This window comes from Onychomys torridus, chromosome 10 (genome assembly GCF_903995425.1).
Source record: "Onychomys torridus chromosome 10, mOncTor1.1, whole genome shotgun sequence".
Lineage (NCBI taxonomy): Eukaryota > Metazoa > Chordata > Mammalia > Rodentia > Cricetidae > Onychomys > Onychomys torridus.
In genome coordinates, this window is record NC_050452.1 from 42,638,604 (window position 1) to 42,657,445 (window position 18,842).

Consider the following 18,842-nt stretch of genomic DNA (forward strand, 5'->3'; position numbering starts at 1 on the left):
TCTGCATCCAAAGTATAACATAGAGATGGCATGTAATTCTAGTCAGCAGGACTGTCCATATGAACAGACATAAGGGGCAGATGTCACTGGCCAAGGTTATTCCACACTATAAGGAAGTCACCTTGCAACAGGAGAAATCTAGCTCCCAAGACCTGACGAGACTGCAACCTTCACACCACATCTTCAGTGCTGCATCCAGAAAGCGCCTGAGAGAACCCAGAATCTGAATGAATGGACAGAGGGGTACCTCGAGGTAAGAGCCAACTACAGTGGTCAGCTGTGTCCAGTTCTGAGCTGTATGAAAGGGGGTCAAGTCTTAAATGTTACCCAGAGAAAAGACAATTTGCATAGGCAGCCTTTGCCCCAGTTATGCGTTAACTTAGTTTGCTTTGAAAAAAATCTCACTCTTCAGTTGCTGCTAGCTCTAATCTGTGCAATCTTCCTCCTTACCCTTCTAAGTGCTGGTATCACAAGCATGAGTTATGATACCCAGCTACAGTATTTAACTCCTTTTTTCTCTTCTTGTGCAAGGAAGTGTGTTTCTTTTGAGCATGATGTCACTACGTAGCCCTGGCTGTCCTAGAACATAAGGAGATCCTTCTGATTCTGCCTCCTGAGTACTTGGAATTATATGCCACAAACCAGAGATACCCGCTATTAAGTTCTTGGTGGGAGATCCCGACCAGTCAAATAGAAATGGAAAGTCTACTTGGACATAGGTGTCTTTGATTCTTGAATGTTGTTTGTGACTTTGGAAAGAATCATGAGTTGAAAACTCAATTGGACTGAATTTAAAGGACAAGAGGGGGTGAGATACTCAATGAAAACTTGCTATATTTCTCCAAATACTAATTCTTTCTTGTGGAAAGGAGAGCATTTAGGAGCATGTGTAGAGAAAAGTCTATTATCTAATGATGAAAAAAGAGGTATTCAATGACTGGTCAACTTAAGGCCTACACCACGAGAAGGAGCCTGAGTCTGACACTGCCTGAGTGGCTAGGAACCAGAGGCAGGACAGCCCAGAAACCCAGGATAGAATCAAACACGACTGGCAAAAAAAAAAAAAAAAAAAAAAAAAAAAAAGTCAATGAAAGGATTCCTAATGATATTGTTATGCTCACAGATTGGTGCCTAGCCAAACTGTCATCAGAGGGGCATCATCCAGCAACTGATGGGAGCAGATGCAGAGATACACAGCCAGACACTAGGAGAAGCCAGGGGAACCCCACAGAAGATGGTGAGGAAGGACTGTAGGAGACAGAGGGTTTGAAGACACCATGAGAACATAGCCCAGAATCAATGAAGGCTCATAAAGACACACAGAGACTAAAGCGGCAAACACGGAGCCTGTATGGGTATGAGCTGGGCCCTCTGCTGGTACCTTTTAGTGGTGTAGTTTGGTGTTCTTGTGGGACTCCCAACAATGGGAGTCGGGGTGGGAGTGGGGAGAGGATGTCTCTGACTCTTTTACCTGCACACGGACCCTTTTCCTCCTACTGGGTTGCCTTGTCCAGCTTTACTATGAGGGTTTCCACCCAGTCTTACTGTATCTTGTTAGACCATGTTCGGGGAATCTGGGAGGGGGGGGCTACTCTTTTTCTGAAGGGAGACAGAGGAGGAGTGGATCTGGGGGGAAGGAGAGGTAGGAGAGGGACTGGGAGGAGTGAAGGGAGGGGAAACTGCAATTGGGATGTACTATATGAGAGAAAAATAAAGTTAAGGAAAGAAAGAGTGAGGTACTTTGAACAAATTCAAATGGTCTGACTTACAGGACTGGTTCTCTATAAGCCATCGCAAATATCAAATACTGAACACTGAAGATACATCTAATCCACCTAACCTGACCACAGCATACCTAGCCTGCCTCAAATGTGTTCAAAACGCTTAGATCTGCTTAGCACTGAGTAAAATCATCTGGCATAAAGCCTATTTTAATGAAATATTGACTATAACTAACTGAAAACTACACAGAAATTAAAAACAGAATGGCCATATGTTTATGATTCCACACCACACCATCAAGTCAATAAATTCCAAAGAGAGCCACTTTGTGTCAGGAGGCACTTGTCCATCTGTTTTGTCTCCATGAAGTCTGAAGCAGAGTCGGTAGCTGAGAGGCAAAAGGGAAGGCTGCAGGAAGTCTGGGAATAGAGGGAAAGGCGCACACTAAGCTATTCCACAGTGAAGTCACACGAACTGTCCACTGTGTACATACAGCCAAAGAATAAAGAACCATCAAACTGGCTGTGTAATTCTCTTTCAAGAGATGCCTTCATGTGCAAGAGCAGAGCTGGCAGCCTCAGTGCTGACTTAGAACTGGAGTAGATGATGCAGACAAAGGCAATTAAGGAGCTTTTATATCCATCCATATGTCTGTGAATGTATGAATGTATATGCATATGCATGAGAGATATAAGATATGAAAGACAGAATACCCTTCTAAAAAGTAAGCAAACAATCTCCTTTATCTATATATGCTTAGGAATCCCAGGAAAGCCATGTCACAATTTTAATTTCAAGAAAACTAAACAGAAATGAATAGACATTAATCCAGTTAATTACAGTGTGCTCAAGAAAAATGTTGGACTATGATCAAAGACTTGCTAGAATTTCTTGGATTATGATCATATACATTTAATGATGTATTGAGTTTGTCAAATAACATGTACGCATAATTAAAACGATATCCTCACCTTTGTGTTTCCCAAGAAATCACCATATTCTCTTAATATTCTTTGGTTTCTAAACAGCCCTAAAGGAATCAAAAGATAGGTTTAGGTCATATATATTCTTACTAATCAGTCTATATTAATACAACTTTTTTTTTTTTTAAGACTGTGTTAAATGGATAAGGATATAGCTCAGTAACTAGAGTGCTTGCTTACCATGTACAAAGTTCATTACCCAGAACCATGTATGCCAGATGTAGCACACACCTGTAATCCTAGCATTCAGGAGGTATAAACAGGAGAATCAGAAATTCTAAGTTAACCTTGGCTACATAGCAAATTTGAGGCTAGCTTGAGTTATATGAGACCTTGACCATCCCCCTCATCTGAAGGAATGTGTTCAGGAGGTTTCTTTCCATAGACATGGAAAAGCAGGATTACACTGGTATCTATGAAGAACAAGATGTACAAGTGTATGTATATGCACAGTACCTTCCCATTTATGTTATGTTAAAACATCTGTGTACAGGCTGCTGGAGAGCGGGCCCAGCAGTTAAAAGAGCTTGCTGCTCAATCATGAGAACCCGAGTTTGGACCCCAGCACTATCACCCGTGTTGGGGAGCTCACAAATGCTTATAATTCCAACACCAAGGGACTAGATGCCTTCTTCAGGACTCTGGGGGCACCTGCACACACATATGCATATACTCACAAAGACATGCACACATACAAATACATAAAATAATCTTTTAAAAAGTATATACAGAAATTTTAAAATGTATTGGAAATATTCTAAGAGGAATATCTATCAATAACTGTTATCTCTAGGAAGGAATATAAAATTACTATAGAAAAAGAAAGAAAGCACTATATTTCTGTATTTGTTTGGGAGTATTAGGAAATCAAACTGCATTCTTTTTGAGTCATAAATACATATACTTTTGGCATCAATAAATACATTTATATGATTGAAACCATGTAAAAATAAATCTTTCAGTGCCTTAAACCTAAACTCCGAACCACTAAACTCAGCTCTCTGAGAGTCTCACTGTGTCTGTAGTTGAAGGATAGTTTCTTATTCATGCCTGACTTTGATACTTGCTGAATGAATGAATGTGGTGACTGAATCAATACTTTCTATAACAATGCAGTAATTATCACTTTCATAATGGTAATCTTTAAATCAGATCCAAAGTGTTTCCAGTACTGTTCAGGAGCAACTCCAAAAAGTGTTTTTTCACTTCCTCTTATCAGCTTAGAAAGTTATCAAGAAAAACCAAACTGATTCTGTTTTTTAAAATAATTCCCACAGTGAAAACTGGTACCTGCTGGAGCGATCGAGTCAAACCCTGACGTGCAAGCACTAGAGAGTACCCAGCTCTCAGGGCACAGTTCTTTCCCAGATGTTACAAACCCAGCCTTACATTAAAAATACTTACGTTCTCTGTATTCTATTTCTGCTTCTTTACGCAATTTTTTCTCTCTGGCAAGAGCTTCAGGGCTTCCCCAAACTTCCAAAGCTCTGTGTATACATACACGCATGGTCACCACCAAGAAGCATTTTAAAGTACTTTATTATAATTGTATTTAAATATAAATGAACTGTAACTATATAAGAAGCTTATAAAAAAAGCACTTAAACTTCTGAGTCAAATCTAAGCAATTCAAATAAACTCATCTGCAATGTTCTTACAAATGAGGACATATTTACTTAACTAGTACATATAAGAACAGGGGTTGGGGATTTAGCTCAGTGGTAGAGCGCTCGCCTAACAAGCGCAAGGCCCTAGGTTCAATGCTCAGCTCCAAAAAAAAGAACAAGGTGCAGATAAAGAAGCAAACATCATTTTAGAAACACGTCATTTGGAAGATTGTTGAAAACGTTATTATAATCCCAAATGCAGCATGCACTCAGCTGTGAAGAAATTGTACTCTTACTTTGCTTCCACATCTGACCTCAAGAACACGGTAAAGGACTCGGTATCATTGTGGGGACTTCGTCGTCTGATTTTTCGAAGTTGTTCTAAATCACTGGAGAAAGAAATGTGTTGAAATGATTCAGATAATGCCTATAGCTTATAGGTTAACAACAGTAAACAATTACAGTGACCCTCATCTTGAAAGAAAAGACCTGTACAGTTCTAAACATCAGTTTAAAGACAGCATTTTTAATATAAAAAAATTGTCTGGATACAGTAAAAAAGATAATCACTGATGAAGAACTAGATAGATTACATAGAAGAACACTACATAGACTCCACTCCCATACATATAACCCTGAATGCACTGATCACTACTTGGTTGGCAGTTGCAACTCCCACATTGATACTTGTACTATTGGCATAACCACTGGAACTTTTAAGATGTGTAAAAATTAGAATATACACGAGTATCGCTCTTGTATTTAAGAATTTAAATTAAGTGTCAGCAAGATGGTTCAGCAGGTAAAGGTCTTTGCTGGCAAGCCTAATGGCCTGAGTTGGGTCCCTCAGACCCACAAGTTTTCCTCTGACCTCTACACATGCACCACAGCAATGCACCCACATGCATACACAAGCACAATTAAATTTCCACAAGTTAGAAATGTCTAAGTCACATTTGTAATCACTTTTCTTTCTCTTAAATTCTGAAAGGTTTCTCTATTCATCAAGTCACTATTAGAGTTATTTTATATTTAGATCACTAAATATATTAGATCATTATTTTGTATTTAATCACTGGTTGTCTTACAGAAATTCTGTGACAGCAATAAACAATTATCTTCATGCTAATTTTGAAAATTAATAAAAAGACAAAGGGCCACATTATTTGCAGAGTAATACATTGAAATTACTGTACCTAGATTTAAGACAGAATTCATTTATTGCTCTTACTCCAGTGATGAAATTATTCTTAGTGTATTTTGATCCATATTCACTTTTCTTAAGGACCGCCTTGACTAAAGCAGAAACATAAAGAAATACGTAAGTATGCACATGGAAAGCCCTACTGGAAAGTGAATACTTGTTGAATTTCACAGTTGTTACATTTTCTTGATGTATAAGATGGTACTGAGAAAAAAGGAATGTCTCCCCCAGTAAAGAAAACTGGGATGAATCATAAGTCTAGCATTTATCTCTATAGTTCATCTCTAACTGATGCTAAAACACCAACCTTTACCTAGTAGACACCTTGTATCAGTACTGTTCTGTCTAATGCATTAAAACAATATAAGTTGCTTTGGGTCTCTGAAATGAGATTTCAATAAAAATTACAGAATACTTCAGTGTTTTATAAACTGTGGAATGAAACCATTCATGAACAGTCAAAACAGAAAGTAATAAAGGATACTGAATATAGAATAGGAACTTTAATAAAATGTTTTGATTCCCTTATATATAATAATCTATATGTTTTCTAGGTCATTAAGTAACATTTCTTGTTAAAAAAACTTAAGGCTAATGGATAATTTCACACAAGAAGACTGAAGAGAACTAAGAAATACTTCTATCAATCAAAAATGGCAGAAAGTTTATAAATTACTGGAAAATATTGCCTTCTACTAAACTACTGTCTAACTGTTGGGTATCAAACTGCCAAACACAAAAATAGAATACAGACTATAGTTTGTGAGTTATAAAATTATATACTACCTCTCTATATCAATAAAGCATGTAAGCAGGGTGGCACATGCCTTTAATCCCAGCACTTGGGAGGCAGAGGCAAGTGGATCTGAGGCCAGCCTGGTCTACAAAGCAAGTTCCAGGACAGCCAGGACTGTTACACAGAGAAACCTCATCTCAAAAGACAAACAAAAATTCCAAAAACAACCACAACAAAAAAAAGCATACAGAGTAAGACTTTCTGTCACATGTCATACATAACTATACAAACATCTGAACAAGATGAAGACAGCAGAAGCTTGTGTTCTGCATTAAACTGTCGTACTCTCTCCATAATAGATGCTATCTCTCAATCCTAGTCTTCTAGTTTATTTCCAAATTGAAAGAGCGAAATTATGTCTAAAAATGACTCATTTATGTGGGTTAAAAAAAAGCCCTCTGAAAACAATAATACATCATCACTAAAATTAAATGCACAATATGTCTTACTAAGAACATTTTAAGAATGAAGTTCAATACAAAAGCCAAAACATTATTTGAAGAAATATATAAAGACATTCAGGTTACTTTCTGCCTAAATTTCAAGTCTCTAAGAAACTTTATTTCCATCACTCTAAAACTAAAAAGCTGGCTATGAGCTATCCTAGTACTGAAAGGAAAATTACATCTTTCCTTAAAAGGATTCATTCTTTAAAAAAAAAAAAAAAAAAAAAAAATCCTTCAAGATAGCTGGTAATTCCTGCTGGCCTATCCCAGGCCAGGTTATGGATGATGGTGGCAGTGGTCACTGCCATCTCAGCACTATTTTTTTTTAATGGAAAGAAGGTTTCACCACGTAACTTGGGATGCTGCCCCAGCCTCTGACAGGCTGCAATCACAGGCAAGTCACACGCACACAGTCCAAATGCTGATGACTCTTGATTACTTAACTATTTGCACGTGTAATCTTCAAAGACCCCCTGATGAGTAAGTTTTATTTTTACCATCTTATGGAGAAGTAAGCTAAATGTCAGAGGGTTAAATACATTGCCTTAGATTAGACAGCTAGTAAGTGAGGGCCAAAACTGAGCCTGTTTCCTCTGACACTACAGTGCAGCAAATGGCACAGACCTCCTGACTTTATGAATTAACAGCCAAACTCCACCCGAATCTAAACAAACTATAGCTGAAAGTATTGGCCTCTTGTTCTTTAACAACATTACTTTTCTAAAAATAATAAAACAAACTGAAGACTTTGGTTCCTTATACTTTTAAAATATTTGTCATTAAATGAAAAATAAACTTCATCATAAAGTAGCATACAAATAGGATAAAAATTTATGGTCAATCTATCTAAATAAAAGCAAACTATAACTACGTTCTTAGAATAACATAACAGACCTCCACATAAATTCTGTATGTTTATATATACCCACACACTAAAACATCAAATAAAATATATTTACCTCTTACTTGGAGAGGGTCTTGTTTAAGTGGAGCTTTGAGTTCTGCGCCTATATTTTCTGCTGTAAAGTTTATTAAGACAAGTTTACATTGAAGTTTTCCAATAAAACTGTAACTTATTATTACAATGTGTAACAATGATCATATTATCACAAACTATTTGAATCCACTCTACAAAACATAAGGGTATCAAACTTCACATAAGCTATTTATCCCCTCATTAATGAACTACAGAAGAAAAAGGCATGGAATCATGTCAAGAATAAAGACAAAGCATTCAGTAAACTCAGCATCCGCACACACGCCAAAGCCTTGCAGAAAACTGTCAAGGACTTGTTTTAAAGGGTAAGACAAAGCATTGATGTGTTCCATCTAATATTGAAAGTGTAGGTGAATTTAAAATAGGAAAACAAGAGCTGGGAGGTGGTGGCACACACCTTTAATCCCAGCACTCGGGGAGGCAGAGCCAGGGAGATCTCTGTGAGTTCAAGGCCAGCCTGGTCTACAGAGTGAGATCCAGGACAGGCACCAAAACTACAGAGAAACCCTGTCTTGAAAAACCAAAAAGAAAAAAAAAAATTCATTAAAATAAGCTTTAGAACGAACACGCATACAAAAACAATTATGCATTACCATTACATGTATGAAAAGGGGATTATTTCATTAACTGAATCCAAATGAAACCAAAGAATTCCAATTTACAACCATTACACTAGGGAAAACGGAAAAACCATAACACCCAATTTAGGTAAAGGTGTGGAAGGATGGGAATATGGCTGCTTGTGGCAACAGGCACAGCAACTATCAAAATTATGACCCAGTCATTTTTCCAGATCAATCGAGCTAAAAAAAAGTCCTTGTACAAGGGCAACAGAAGAGAGGAGTGTGGTATTCAAAAACTGCAACAACAAAATGCCCAGCAGCAAAAGGACAGACTATGAATGTTACATTCACTGGTCATTTTATACACAGTGGTGAGAAACCTAATAATGGCTATCTTTCTTTAAGCTCTCACTACGAGCCAAATACTACTGCTGTGTCAACTTCTTTAATTCATACAACAGCCCATTGCCATAATTATCTCTTTGAAAATACTAACCACACACATACACCAATAGTCAGGATAAATCTTGCAAAAAACCTTAATGAAAATACAAACAAAACCTCAAGAAGTACACATAAAGCTATCTCACAACAAAGTTCAAAAAATAGACTAAGTAATTTAGACTAAGCTATTCCCTTCACCTCCCTTCTGCAAGATGTATTTGTTAATTATGTGATGTGTATGCCTTCGTGAGTTCATGAACACCACATGCATGCAGGAGCCTGTGGAAGCCAGAAGAGGGCATCAGATCCCCTGGAACTGGAGGTAAGGCTGTGAAGCCAACTGATGATGGTACTGAAACTGAACCTGAATCCTCTGCAAGAGGACTTAATCATACTTTTAAAAAAAAATTAAATTTTTTAAAAGATTTCTTTATTTACTACGTATACAGCATATGTGACTACAAGCCAGAAGAAGGCACCAGATCTCATTACAAGTGGTTGTAAGCCACTATGTGGGTGCTGGGAATTGAGCTCAGGACCTCTGGAAGAGTAGTCAGTGCTCTTAACCTCTGAGCCATCTCTCCAGCTCAAACAAGTAGTTGTGTTATTTATTTTTTTATTTTTTAAAGATTATTTATTTATTATGTATACAGTATTCTACCTGCTTGTGTCCCTGCAGGCCAGAAGAAGGCACCAGAGCTCATTACAAGTGGTTGTGAGCCACCATGTGGTTGCTGGGAATTGAACTCAAGACCTATTGGAACAGCAGTCGGTGTTCTTAACCACTGAGCCATCTCTCCAGCCCTTAACCATACTCTTAACCATGAGCCCTATCTCCAGCACTTCCTCAGCTCGCTTGTTTGTGTTTTTAAACGAAGGCACTAAAGCAGCAATCTTCAGGATAATGACTTGGATACACATGGTAAACGCTAATCAGAGATGGATGCTATCAAAAAGTTCTTAGGCAGGTTAGTGAATTCCAAAATTCTAATTTTATTTTTAACTTTAAAATAATATCACAATGTATAAATATGTAACACATATATTGATATATGTATTTAAAGATAATAATTTAAATTATTAAAGATACATAAATATATAAAATATATTTTACAATAAAACTTCATTCACCCTTAAAACATTTTTCTTTACTATGACTTTATTCAGTAAGAGGATTCCATATTTTAATCATAGCTTGACTGTAGACAATATCTACTCAGCATTTAACTGGTGCCGTGCATTATTCAACATACTTATGTGGCCTACTATATTTAGTTCCCACAAAATCACTTTGGCATAGGCATTATTACAAAGAAACTGAAGCAGAGAGAAGCTATGTAATGTTCCCCAAAGTCACACAACTACAATTTCCTTTTTATGAGCAAACAGGCAAAGAGGTCCTATAACTGCACAGCTGATATCTTAGACCTGGAAACAGTCAGGATCGAAACCTAAGACATTTCTACTGGTCCGATGTGCTCTGTTAATTGTTTTCTACACTGCCTTCATGTTTACAATGATATCTGATTCATAAATAGGCATCTGTGTATTTTACAGTGAGACAATACGAAGGGGCTCGGAGCAAATACTGAGTAATTAGCAACATGAAAGCCATGGGAACCTCCTGATGAGTACTTTCTGTGGAAAAATGAGGATGAGGCAACGGAAGAGGCAAGCACCGAGAAAGAATACCATCCGGTTTTCAGCAGAAGCTGAGAGAACAGAATCAAGGAAGGGAAAAATTGCTGGTACAGTTAGAAGATAAATCACAAGAACAAGTCTTGGAGCAGATGACAGGGAGAGGACCAGAATACAAAGGAAGTCTGTGTTTCCACCTCTTTGCAACATGCACACATTTAAATGATACACCACAGAATTAAATACAACCATTTGATTGTGGTGTTTGTTCCCAGGTTACTGTCCTTTTTCTTTGCTTTTATTTTGTATTTCACATTTCCTGCCATCCATTCTTAGAAACAATCGATTTTCCATGTGTTCCTCCCATCCCACCCTCCAACTGCTGGTTTGGAATTTATAAACTTACATTTATATTCTTTAATTTAGTATACATAGACTATTTCCTGTAAATCTTTCAGCCTCTGCAAAGAATAGTCAGTATCTCCACTCTATAACAAGAAAAATCTTACATACCACTCTAGATTAAAGTTTTAATATTAAATACCAAAAGAACATTATTTCTATTATTAATACTTAATTTTATCAACATGATTTACCCATTTCTTGTTCTTCACAATCTTATCGATCATATTCTGATTTCCCTGAGTTTATTTTGCAACTTAAGGAAATGTCTAATTTAACAATGTTCTTAAGTCTGAGTGGGCTGGTTTGTAACATCCATTTTTATGCATAATAACACGCTTATTTTCACCTTTAAATCAGCATGAAACTGCAGAGTAACGCTCAGTTTTCCTCTCATGATTTCAAAGCTATCACTCCCAAGGAGCATTCCCATGGTCTTCTGCATATGGCTGATATAAAATATTGATTTCAAATGAGCAACAACTAGACACATGGCATTCTGGGCTCTGTTGGGCAGCTCTTCAGTAGAACTGTCTGGTTTTCCACTCTGGTTTCTCTAGATATCTGGATGGATTCTCTTTCTTAGCCTGCTCAATAGTCCAAATGTACTTGTTGCGGGGTATTCGAACACACTTCAAACCCCAAGTTTGCATTTGTGTTAATTAAATGAATCAACTTGGTTCAGGGGGTGAAGCCAGAAGCAGCTACAGAGTCTGGAGGAAACAGGAATATGGAGAGATGCACAGGATTAAAGGGTGGGACCTGGAGTTCAGAACTTCTTTTTAGTTTCAGAAGAGTGGAGAAACTCATCTCTTGCTGAGACCCTGGCCAAAAAGGAAGGTCAGCTGATTGCTTCTTGGCTTCTCTGATCTTGCAGGTTTTCACCCCAATATCTGACTCCCAAGTCTTTTGTAGATAAATAGAACAATAGAGATTTAGTAAAACCTACCTATCATAGCCATGGCAGAGCCAGGGTTGTGGGACCAGAAGTCCCTCCAGGCTGTGGCCTGAGTGGCAAGTGGGTTGCTTACTGCAGAGCTGTGGGACAGCAGATGGTAATTAAGTAGACCCATGTACAGCTGCTAAACTGACAAACATCATTTGGTGCCCAATGTGGAGACCATGTATATCCACATAGGGCCTGAGAAAGCCGGGGGTTGGGGGGGGGGGGTGGGGAAGTCCCCAACATGGAGCTGGACATGGCTTCCTGGTAAATGAGGTCTCTAGGCAGTCACAGTGCTTGTGGTATAGAGGCAGGAGTGGCTCCTTTAAGAGGTCCTGATGTGCAGTTGCTGGCATGCTACTTGGCACTAGGTAGAAAGTCTGCTGCAGTGTGGGCCCACCAATTTCCCAGAGCTGGGGACGGTAACGTGGCTCAGCCAATGCCTGTGGCTGTGAGGCTTGGCTCTCACAGAAGGGCAAACAGTAGCTGCAGCCCAGAACCAGTCAGGTAGTCTGCTGAACCAACCTGAGGAGGGTAGAGCCAGCCACCAGCACCATGTGCTAAGCAGAGAAGCCCTGCAGATGGCCTGGCCATTCATGGTTTGACTTGCACAGTCAGAGAAAGGCTGCAAGCATGCAAAAAGTCAGGTCCAGATTAAAAAAAAAACAACAGGTATAGTATAGGCTTACAAATGTGCTTAGAGGCTGGAGAGATGGCTCAGAGGTTAAGAGCACTGACTGCTCTTCCAGAGGTCCTGAGTTCAATTCCCAGCAACCACATGGCGGCTCACAACCACCTGTATTGAGATCTGGCGCCCTCTTCTGGTCTTCAGAGACACATGCAGGCAGAACACTGTATACATAATAATAAATAAATAAATAAATAAATCTTTAAAAATGTGTTTAGATGCTGAAGAAAATAAAATGGGTATAGACAGTCATAGAAATAAAAATAGTTTAAAAATCATACAGTAAAGTCTTTAAAGAAAGAGTAAAGTGGGGGCTGGAGAGATGGCTCAGTGGTTAAGAGCACCAACTGCTCTTCCAGAGGTCCTGAGTTCAATTCCCAGCACCCACATGGTGGCTCACGACCACTTGTAATGAGATCTGGTGCCCTCTTCTGGCCTGCAGGGATACATGCAGGCAGAATACTGTGTACATAATAAATAAATCTTAAAAAAAAAAAAAAGAAAAGAAAAGAAAAAAAGAAAGAGTAAAATGATATAAAAATAAGCCATGTAAGAATGGGAAATACTCTGGGTGTCTGGATCCTGTATGGTGCTTTGCTGACTTTGAATTTTTTGAATGCTGATGAACAAATGATGAACACTGCTGAAAGACACTGGATTGTAGAGAAAACTGCTAAATTAAACCAGCTTACATATTTCTAAGAATGTCTTAACTTCAGAGTGGAAGTCAGGAAATGTGTTGTGTTGGAGGAGAGGTTGTGTCTTTTTTTCCACAGGAACTGAAAGGCTATGGATTTCTTCAAAATTAAAAAAGATCAAATTTGACTGGAGGAGACCACCTGAAAATTGTGGCTGCAGACATGAAGGAAGAAACTAAGAAAAACCCCAAGACAGGTGACATATATGCTTATCCCTCTACAATGGGAACAGTTCTGAATTGAATGAGATGTGATAAATTCTGTTGGCTACGGAGTCCTCATGACTTATATTACATGCCATCCTTTCATATGGCATTGATGGAGATTTATATTACAGTTTGAGTATATAATCCAAGTTGACAAGATGTCTTTTACCTGATCAAACAGAAAACAGAAAATCATCTTTAGCTAATTTGTGCATACTGCACATTCCATACTTCTGTTAATATAGATATGTATGTTACTTTTATACAAAGAAGTTTATTTGTTTCCAGAAAAAAAAAAAAAAAGACCAGACACCAATGAGGACAAGCAGCCCAGGTGATCCACCCAGCCTCTCAGAGTGCCTCTGTTGCAGTTTCCTCAAAAATCTGCATCCTAAACAACTTCAAAGTGGCTAGCTGAGATGGTCCTACCTCACAGACTACTCCAGGAAGGGCTTCAGATAAACTCTACACTTTACCATTGCACAGAGACTGGACAAAAACAACAACAAAACTACAGATAGCTCTCCCAGGACTTGACCATTATCCCAGTTTTCTCAGTGGTCCCTAAAGATGCTGTTGCTCCCAAACAGCAGGAAGTAATTTTAAGAACATGACGTCCACATCTCGAGAGGTGGGGTGGGTGGTTTTGGTCATTTGGTGGGTTATGAATGTTTATCATTGCTTAGAAGGGTTAGTTGAAAGTTGTTACTGGTCATGGTCAGGGAAAAAAAATAAGCAAAGGAGGTTAGATTCAAGGATCTCTTTGTGAAAAGAAAAAATGGGGGATATTGGAATGATAGGATAAAAAGGGTAGAATCTAAACTAAAAAGCAACTACTAGTCTCATTTACATTGGTAAAGATTTTTGTATACTGATAAAAATTTAAGATTACTTTTGTCTTAGTATACTGAATATATGTTTCTACTCTTGTTTAAGGCATTATATCTATGCAGATTAAAAAATGTAAAGTTCTAGTCTTTGAAAGCTATTATTATAAACTATTTAGGACAATTAAGAAATGCAAGTTAGTAGTTAGTCATCTATAACAATCAAACTTGTAGTCATGTTAGGTATGTTTTCAAAGTCAAACAGATATACTTTAGATACTTCAGAGACTTACAGAATATGACATTGAAGATATTTTAATAACATAAAGCTTTTCATGACAGTGAAATATGTCTACTCCTGGCAGCACCAATCTACTTCAAAGAAGATGATGGATACTGAAGAAATTCCATATGGACTTTTTGTTTTTGTTGTTGTTTTTTTTTTTTGTTTTTTTTGTTTTTTCGAGACAGGGTTTCTCTGTGTAGCTTTGAGCCTTTCCTGGAGCCTTTCTCACTTTGTAGACCAGGCTGGCCTCAAACTCACAGAGATCCACCCGCCTCTGCCTCTCAAGTGCTGGGATTAAGGTGTGCACCACCACCGCCTGGCTGGAGTTTATGTTCATTGTGGCAGTTAGTCACGGCAAGAAACTATGCTTGCCTTGACTACTGACAGCATGCTGTCCAGACACAAAAGAGGGTGACTGCTGATCTTTGCCAAGAGAAGGTAGGGCAGTCTTTCAAAATTCCTGCTTCAAAGAAAAGTCTGTCAGGTATTCTAGGCCAGTAGGCCGAAGATGGATGTCCCAACGTTGTAGAGGAACCTTGTGGGACTACCCAGGCAGCCACCTGTCTCTGTCATTTCTGTAGTTTTGGAAGTTGCTTGTTCTGCACGTCCTGCTTACTTGGGTAATATTATATTCATATAACACATATGCCAACATTCCCAACTGATTCAAAGTATACTTCTAATTAAGGAATCTTGTTTTTCTCAAATTCTGAAGGCCATTTTCTCTCAAAAAAAATTGTAGGTGTGGGATGTCTCTGTGTGGTGTATGTGCACATTTCAATGTTACTGTAGGACAAAAATAGACATGCATCATGTGGAGGTCAGAGGACAACTTCTACCCTCTTGCTGCTTGCTACTGCAAGCTGGCCCATGAGCTTCTGGATTCACCCATCTCTACCTACCTGTGCTGTAGGCATGTTAGGATCAAAGGTGCTCTACTGCATCTATCTTTATAGGATTCTGGGGATCTGTACTCCAGTTCTCACACTTGATGGGAAACACTGCATCCTCTGATCAATTTCCTCAGCCCTCCATTCTCTCTATGAATTACTTATTATCTTTCTACCTTCTCTCTCTTAAATGCCTATGGAATATAAGCTAGAGCTTCAATCTGTTTTGTTTTGTTTTGTTTTGTTTTGTTTTGTTTTGTTTGAGACAGCTTCTGATCTGGTATAGTACAGGCTGGTCTCAGACTATAGCAATTCTGTCTAAACTAAAATTTTTCAAAAGCTTCAGAAACACCACTTTACTCCCACAATGATCATTTAACCACAGCACATAAAATAAGGTGCTCTCAGATGAAAACTTGTGAATATTCTCATTATGAACTGTCTAGATGTTACTATATATATAATGCTATGAAGTACAAACAAGGAGGTTAGTAAATGGCTCAAACACATGCATGAATACTTATTTTACAAACCACAACCATCTTAATAAACTCACACTACTTGCTAGTATAGAATCTTCATAATTTCCACAAATAATCAGATATTCTATCCATGAATACCTCTAGACATTTGTTTTAAGCTCAAATTCTGGCTGTTTGCCACACATCTGCTGTCATTAGTAAAATTAAAACTAATTTTACTAAAATTCAAACCATCTGAATGCTCCTTAAAAATTTAAGGACGTCTTAGCAAGCCTCTGCTCCTTAATGAGCTGCTCCTGACTTCACCATGTGATTTGAATTATTCAAAAGTCAATCTCAAACTCTTAAGTATATAAATTATCTTTCAATCAAGCAATTACTTGGTGTCTATCTGATAGCTAACAAGGTCTAATTTGGCCTAGGCAAATCTTGAAAAAGAGCCCAAAATAAAACTGTCAATAAACAATGTATTTCTACTATAAGATAATTAAACTCAAATTTTTATTACAGTCCTTAGAGAAAAAGGAAACAAACTCATGGATGTCAACTTTAAAGATACTGTATAGTGGAACCAACATTCAATATTTTTGTCTGAGTTTATGTTTACCTAAGGAAACCACTATACAATATACTTTGCCCTTAATTATGTCATCTTATCAATTGTTTCTTCCTTTACTGTGTTTTAATAATAAGCATGCTGAATTCTGGAACTTAGAGACTCATTACACTTTTTATTCCTTCAACTATTGATATCCAATTCCTTAAAAAATTTCAGTCAATTAATTTTGTGTGTGTATATGTGCATATATGTGAGTGTACACACGTGTGCTATGACATGTGTGTGGAGGTCAGAGGATTTACTAGAATGGCTTACAGGTTGTGTTCCATCTAGTCTAACTTGGCTGTCTGTCCACCAGAAGGTTCAAGAATCCACAGTGTTTGGTCCATGTGGCTGGAAGACCAGGCTCAGCTAGTCTTCAGTATACACTGGAATCCTGAAGAAGTAGGTTCTAATGCCAGTGAAGGGATGGACTTGCTTCCTTCTTCCATGTCCTTTATAGAGGCTGCCAGCAGAAGGTATGGCTCAGATTAAAGGTAGATCTTCCCACCTCAAAAGATTTGGAGTAAAGGTATATCTTCCAATGTCAGTGGTGGCACAGGCCTTTATTCCCAGTACTTGGGAGGCAGAGGCAGGCAGATATCCACGTTCCAGGCCAGCCTGGTCTACAGAGTAAGTTCCAGAACAACAGACATAGTTATACAGAGAAACCCTGTCTCAAAACACACAAAAAATACACACACACATACATGCATGCATGAATAAAGGTGTATCTTCCCACCTCAAAGATCCTAATTAGAGTTGGGTCTTCCCACTTCAAATGATTTAATTACGAAAAAGTCCCTCACAGGCATGCCCAGTCATTTGGGTTTTAGTTCATTCCAAATGTAGTCAAGTTGACAAGCAAGAATAGACATCACAATGGCAGACTTTGAAAGGAAGATACTGAATTTTTTATTTGAGTAAATTTTGTTCTGTGGATAAATGGAAGTCAAGGGGAAGCTCTAAAAGGAAGTGATACAATCTGGTTTTTAAAGACCATTTTGGCTATCTGGAAAACAGGTACAGAAGCAAAGAGTAGAAGCAAGCTGTTATATTTTGAATAAAAATGCCCCCCACAGGCTCACATATTTGAATGTTTGCCCCCACCCCCAACTGATGAACTGTTTAGGAAGGATTAGGTGTGGCCTTGTTGGAGAAGGTGTTTACGAGGGGTTGGCTGTGAGGTTTCAAAGGCCCAGTGTCTCTCTCTCTCTCTGCCTATTGATCAGAATGTAACTTTCAGCAACTTCTCTAGCACCATGCCTGTCTGCCACCCCACTCTCCACCCTCTGAAACTGTAAGAAAACTCCCAATTAAATGCCTTCTTTTATGAGTTCCCTTGGTCATGGTCTCTTCATAGCAATAGAAAAGAAACTAAGACCCAGGACTCTGCTGCGTAATCCAGGTAAGGAAAGAGGATGTCTCAAAGTAGACTAGCAGGGACACATGCCACAGCACACATGTACAAGTCAAAGAACGACTTTGTACTTGGATCTTTCCTTCAACTCAGCCTGGATTATGGGGACTGAACTCAGGTTCATACAGCAAGTATCTTTACCTACTGAGTCATCTGACTAGTCTGATATTTGCAATTTTAGAAATCAATGAAATCATTTACATAATTGGCATTGTTCTGTATATGACCTTCTCCTTTATTAACTCAATTACCAAGTTCTAATTAGTTCACGTACTCCTTTTAAAAAGTGTTGTTGATACTAGAAGATGTAGCTCAATATTAGCAATTGCCTATGATGTGCAAGGCCCTGGATTAAAAACAAACAAACAATGGAGCTGGAGAGATGGCTCAGTGGTTAAGAGCATTGGCTCTCTTCCAAAAGACCCAGGTTCAACTCCTAGCACCCACATGGCAGCTTACCTGTCTGTAACTCAAGTTCGCAGGGATCTTACACCCTCACACAGACATACATGCAGGCAAAACACCAATCAATGCTCATAAAATAACAAATAGAAAAAAGCCCTGTCCTTCATATAGCTAAACACTTACTTGCATTACGGCTTTCAGGTTCCCTCCTTTGCAACCTGTTTGCCATTTTGCAACAAGCCAGCCTCCAAAACTTTAAAAACAAATTCAGCCTCTGCTCAGGCCTCCTCATAGACACTGACAGACCCCCTACTGGGACATCCTCCATCCTGAGCATTTGCCAGTGGCATGACAGCTCACCTGGCAAATGAGTTGACATCAAACAGGTGCCACGTCTTGTTCCCCACCCAGCTCTTCCTCCTGTCTGGGAAGCAGAGAGCCTGGCTGCAGACTCTTGCTGTGAGCTCAAGGCCAGCCTGGGGAACGTAATCTTGTCTCAAAATAAAAAAAAAAAAGCTGATGGGTTTATGGTTTATGAAACGCTCAGTGAATAAAAGCACTTTCTATGCAAGTCTGGTGAGCCAGGTTTGATCCTTC

The 18,842-nt window shown here is 38.5% G+C and overlaps 1 protein-coding gene across 1 annotated transcript in view; it reads right to left on the minus strand.

Moving 5' to 3' along the window:
- The window catches only part of Slc30a9 (solute carrier family 30 member 9), a 50,798-nt gene that overhangs the window by 22,303 nt on the left and 9,653 nt on the right, over positions 1 to 18,842 (minus strand). The window contains exons 3-7 of the mRNA XM_036201127.1: positions 7,718 to 7,777; positions 5,509 to 5,608; positions 4,609 to 4,701; positions 4,110 to 4,192; positions 2,694 to 2,752 (exon numbers count right to left, since the gene is read on the minus strand). Coding sequence (XP_036057020.1) covers positions 2,694 to 2,752; positions 4,110 to 4,192; positions 4,609 to 4,701; positions 5,509 to 5,608; positions 7,718 to 7,777 — 395 coding nt within the window. The remainder of the gene's footprint in view (positions 1 to 2,693; positions 2,753 to 4,109; positions 4,193 to 4,608; positions 4,702 to 5,508; positions 5,609 to 7,717; positions 7,778 to 18,842) is intronic.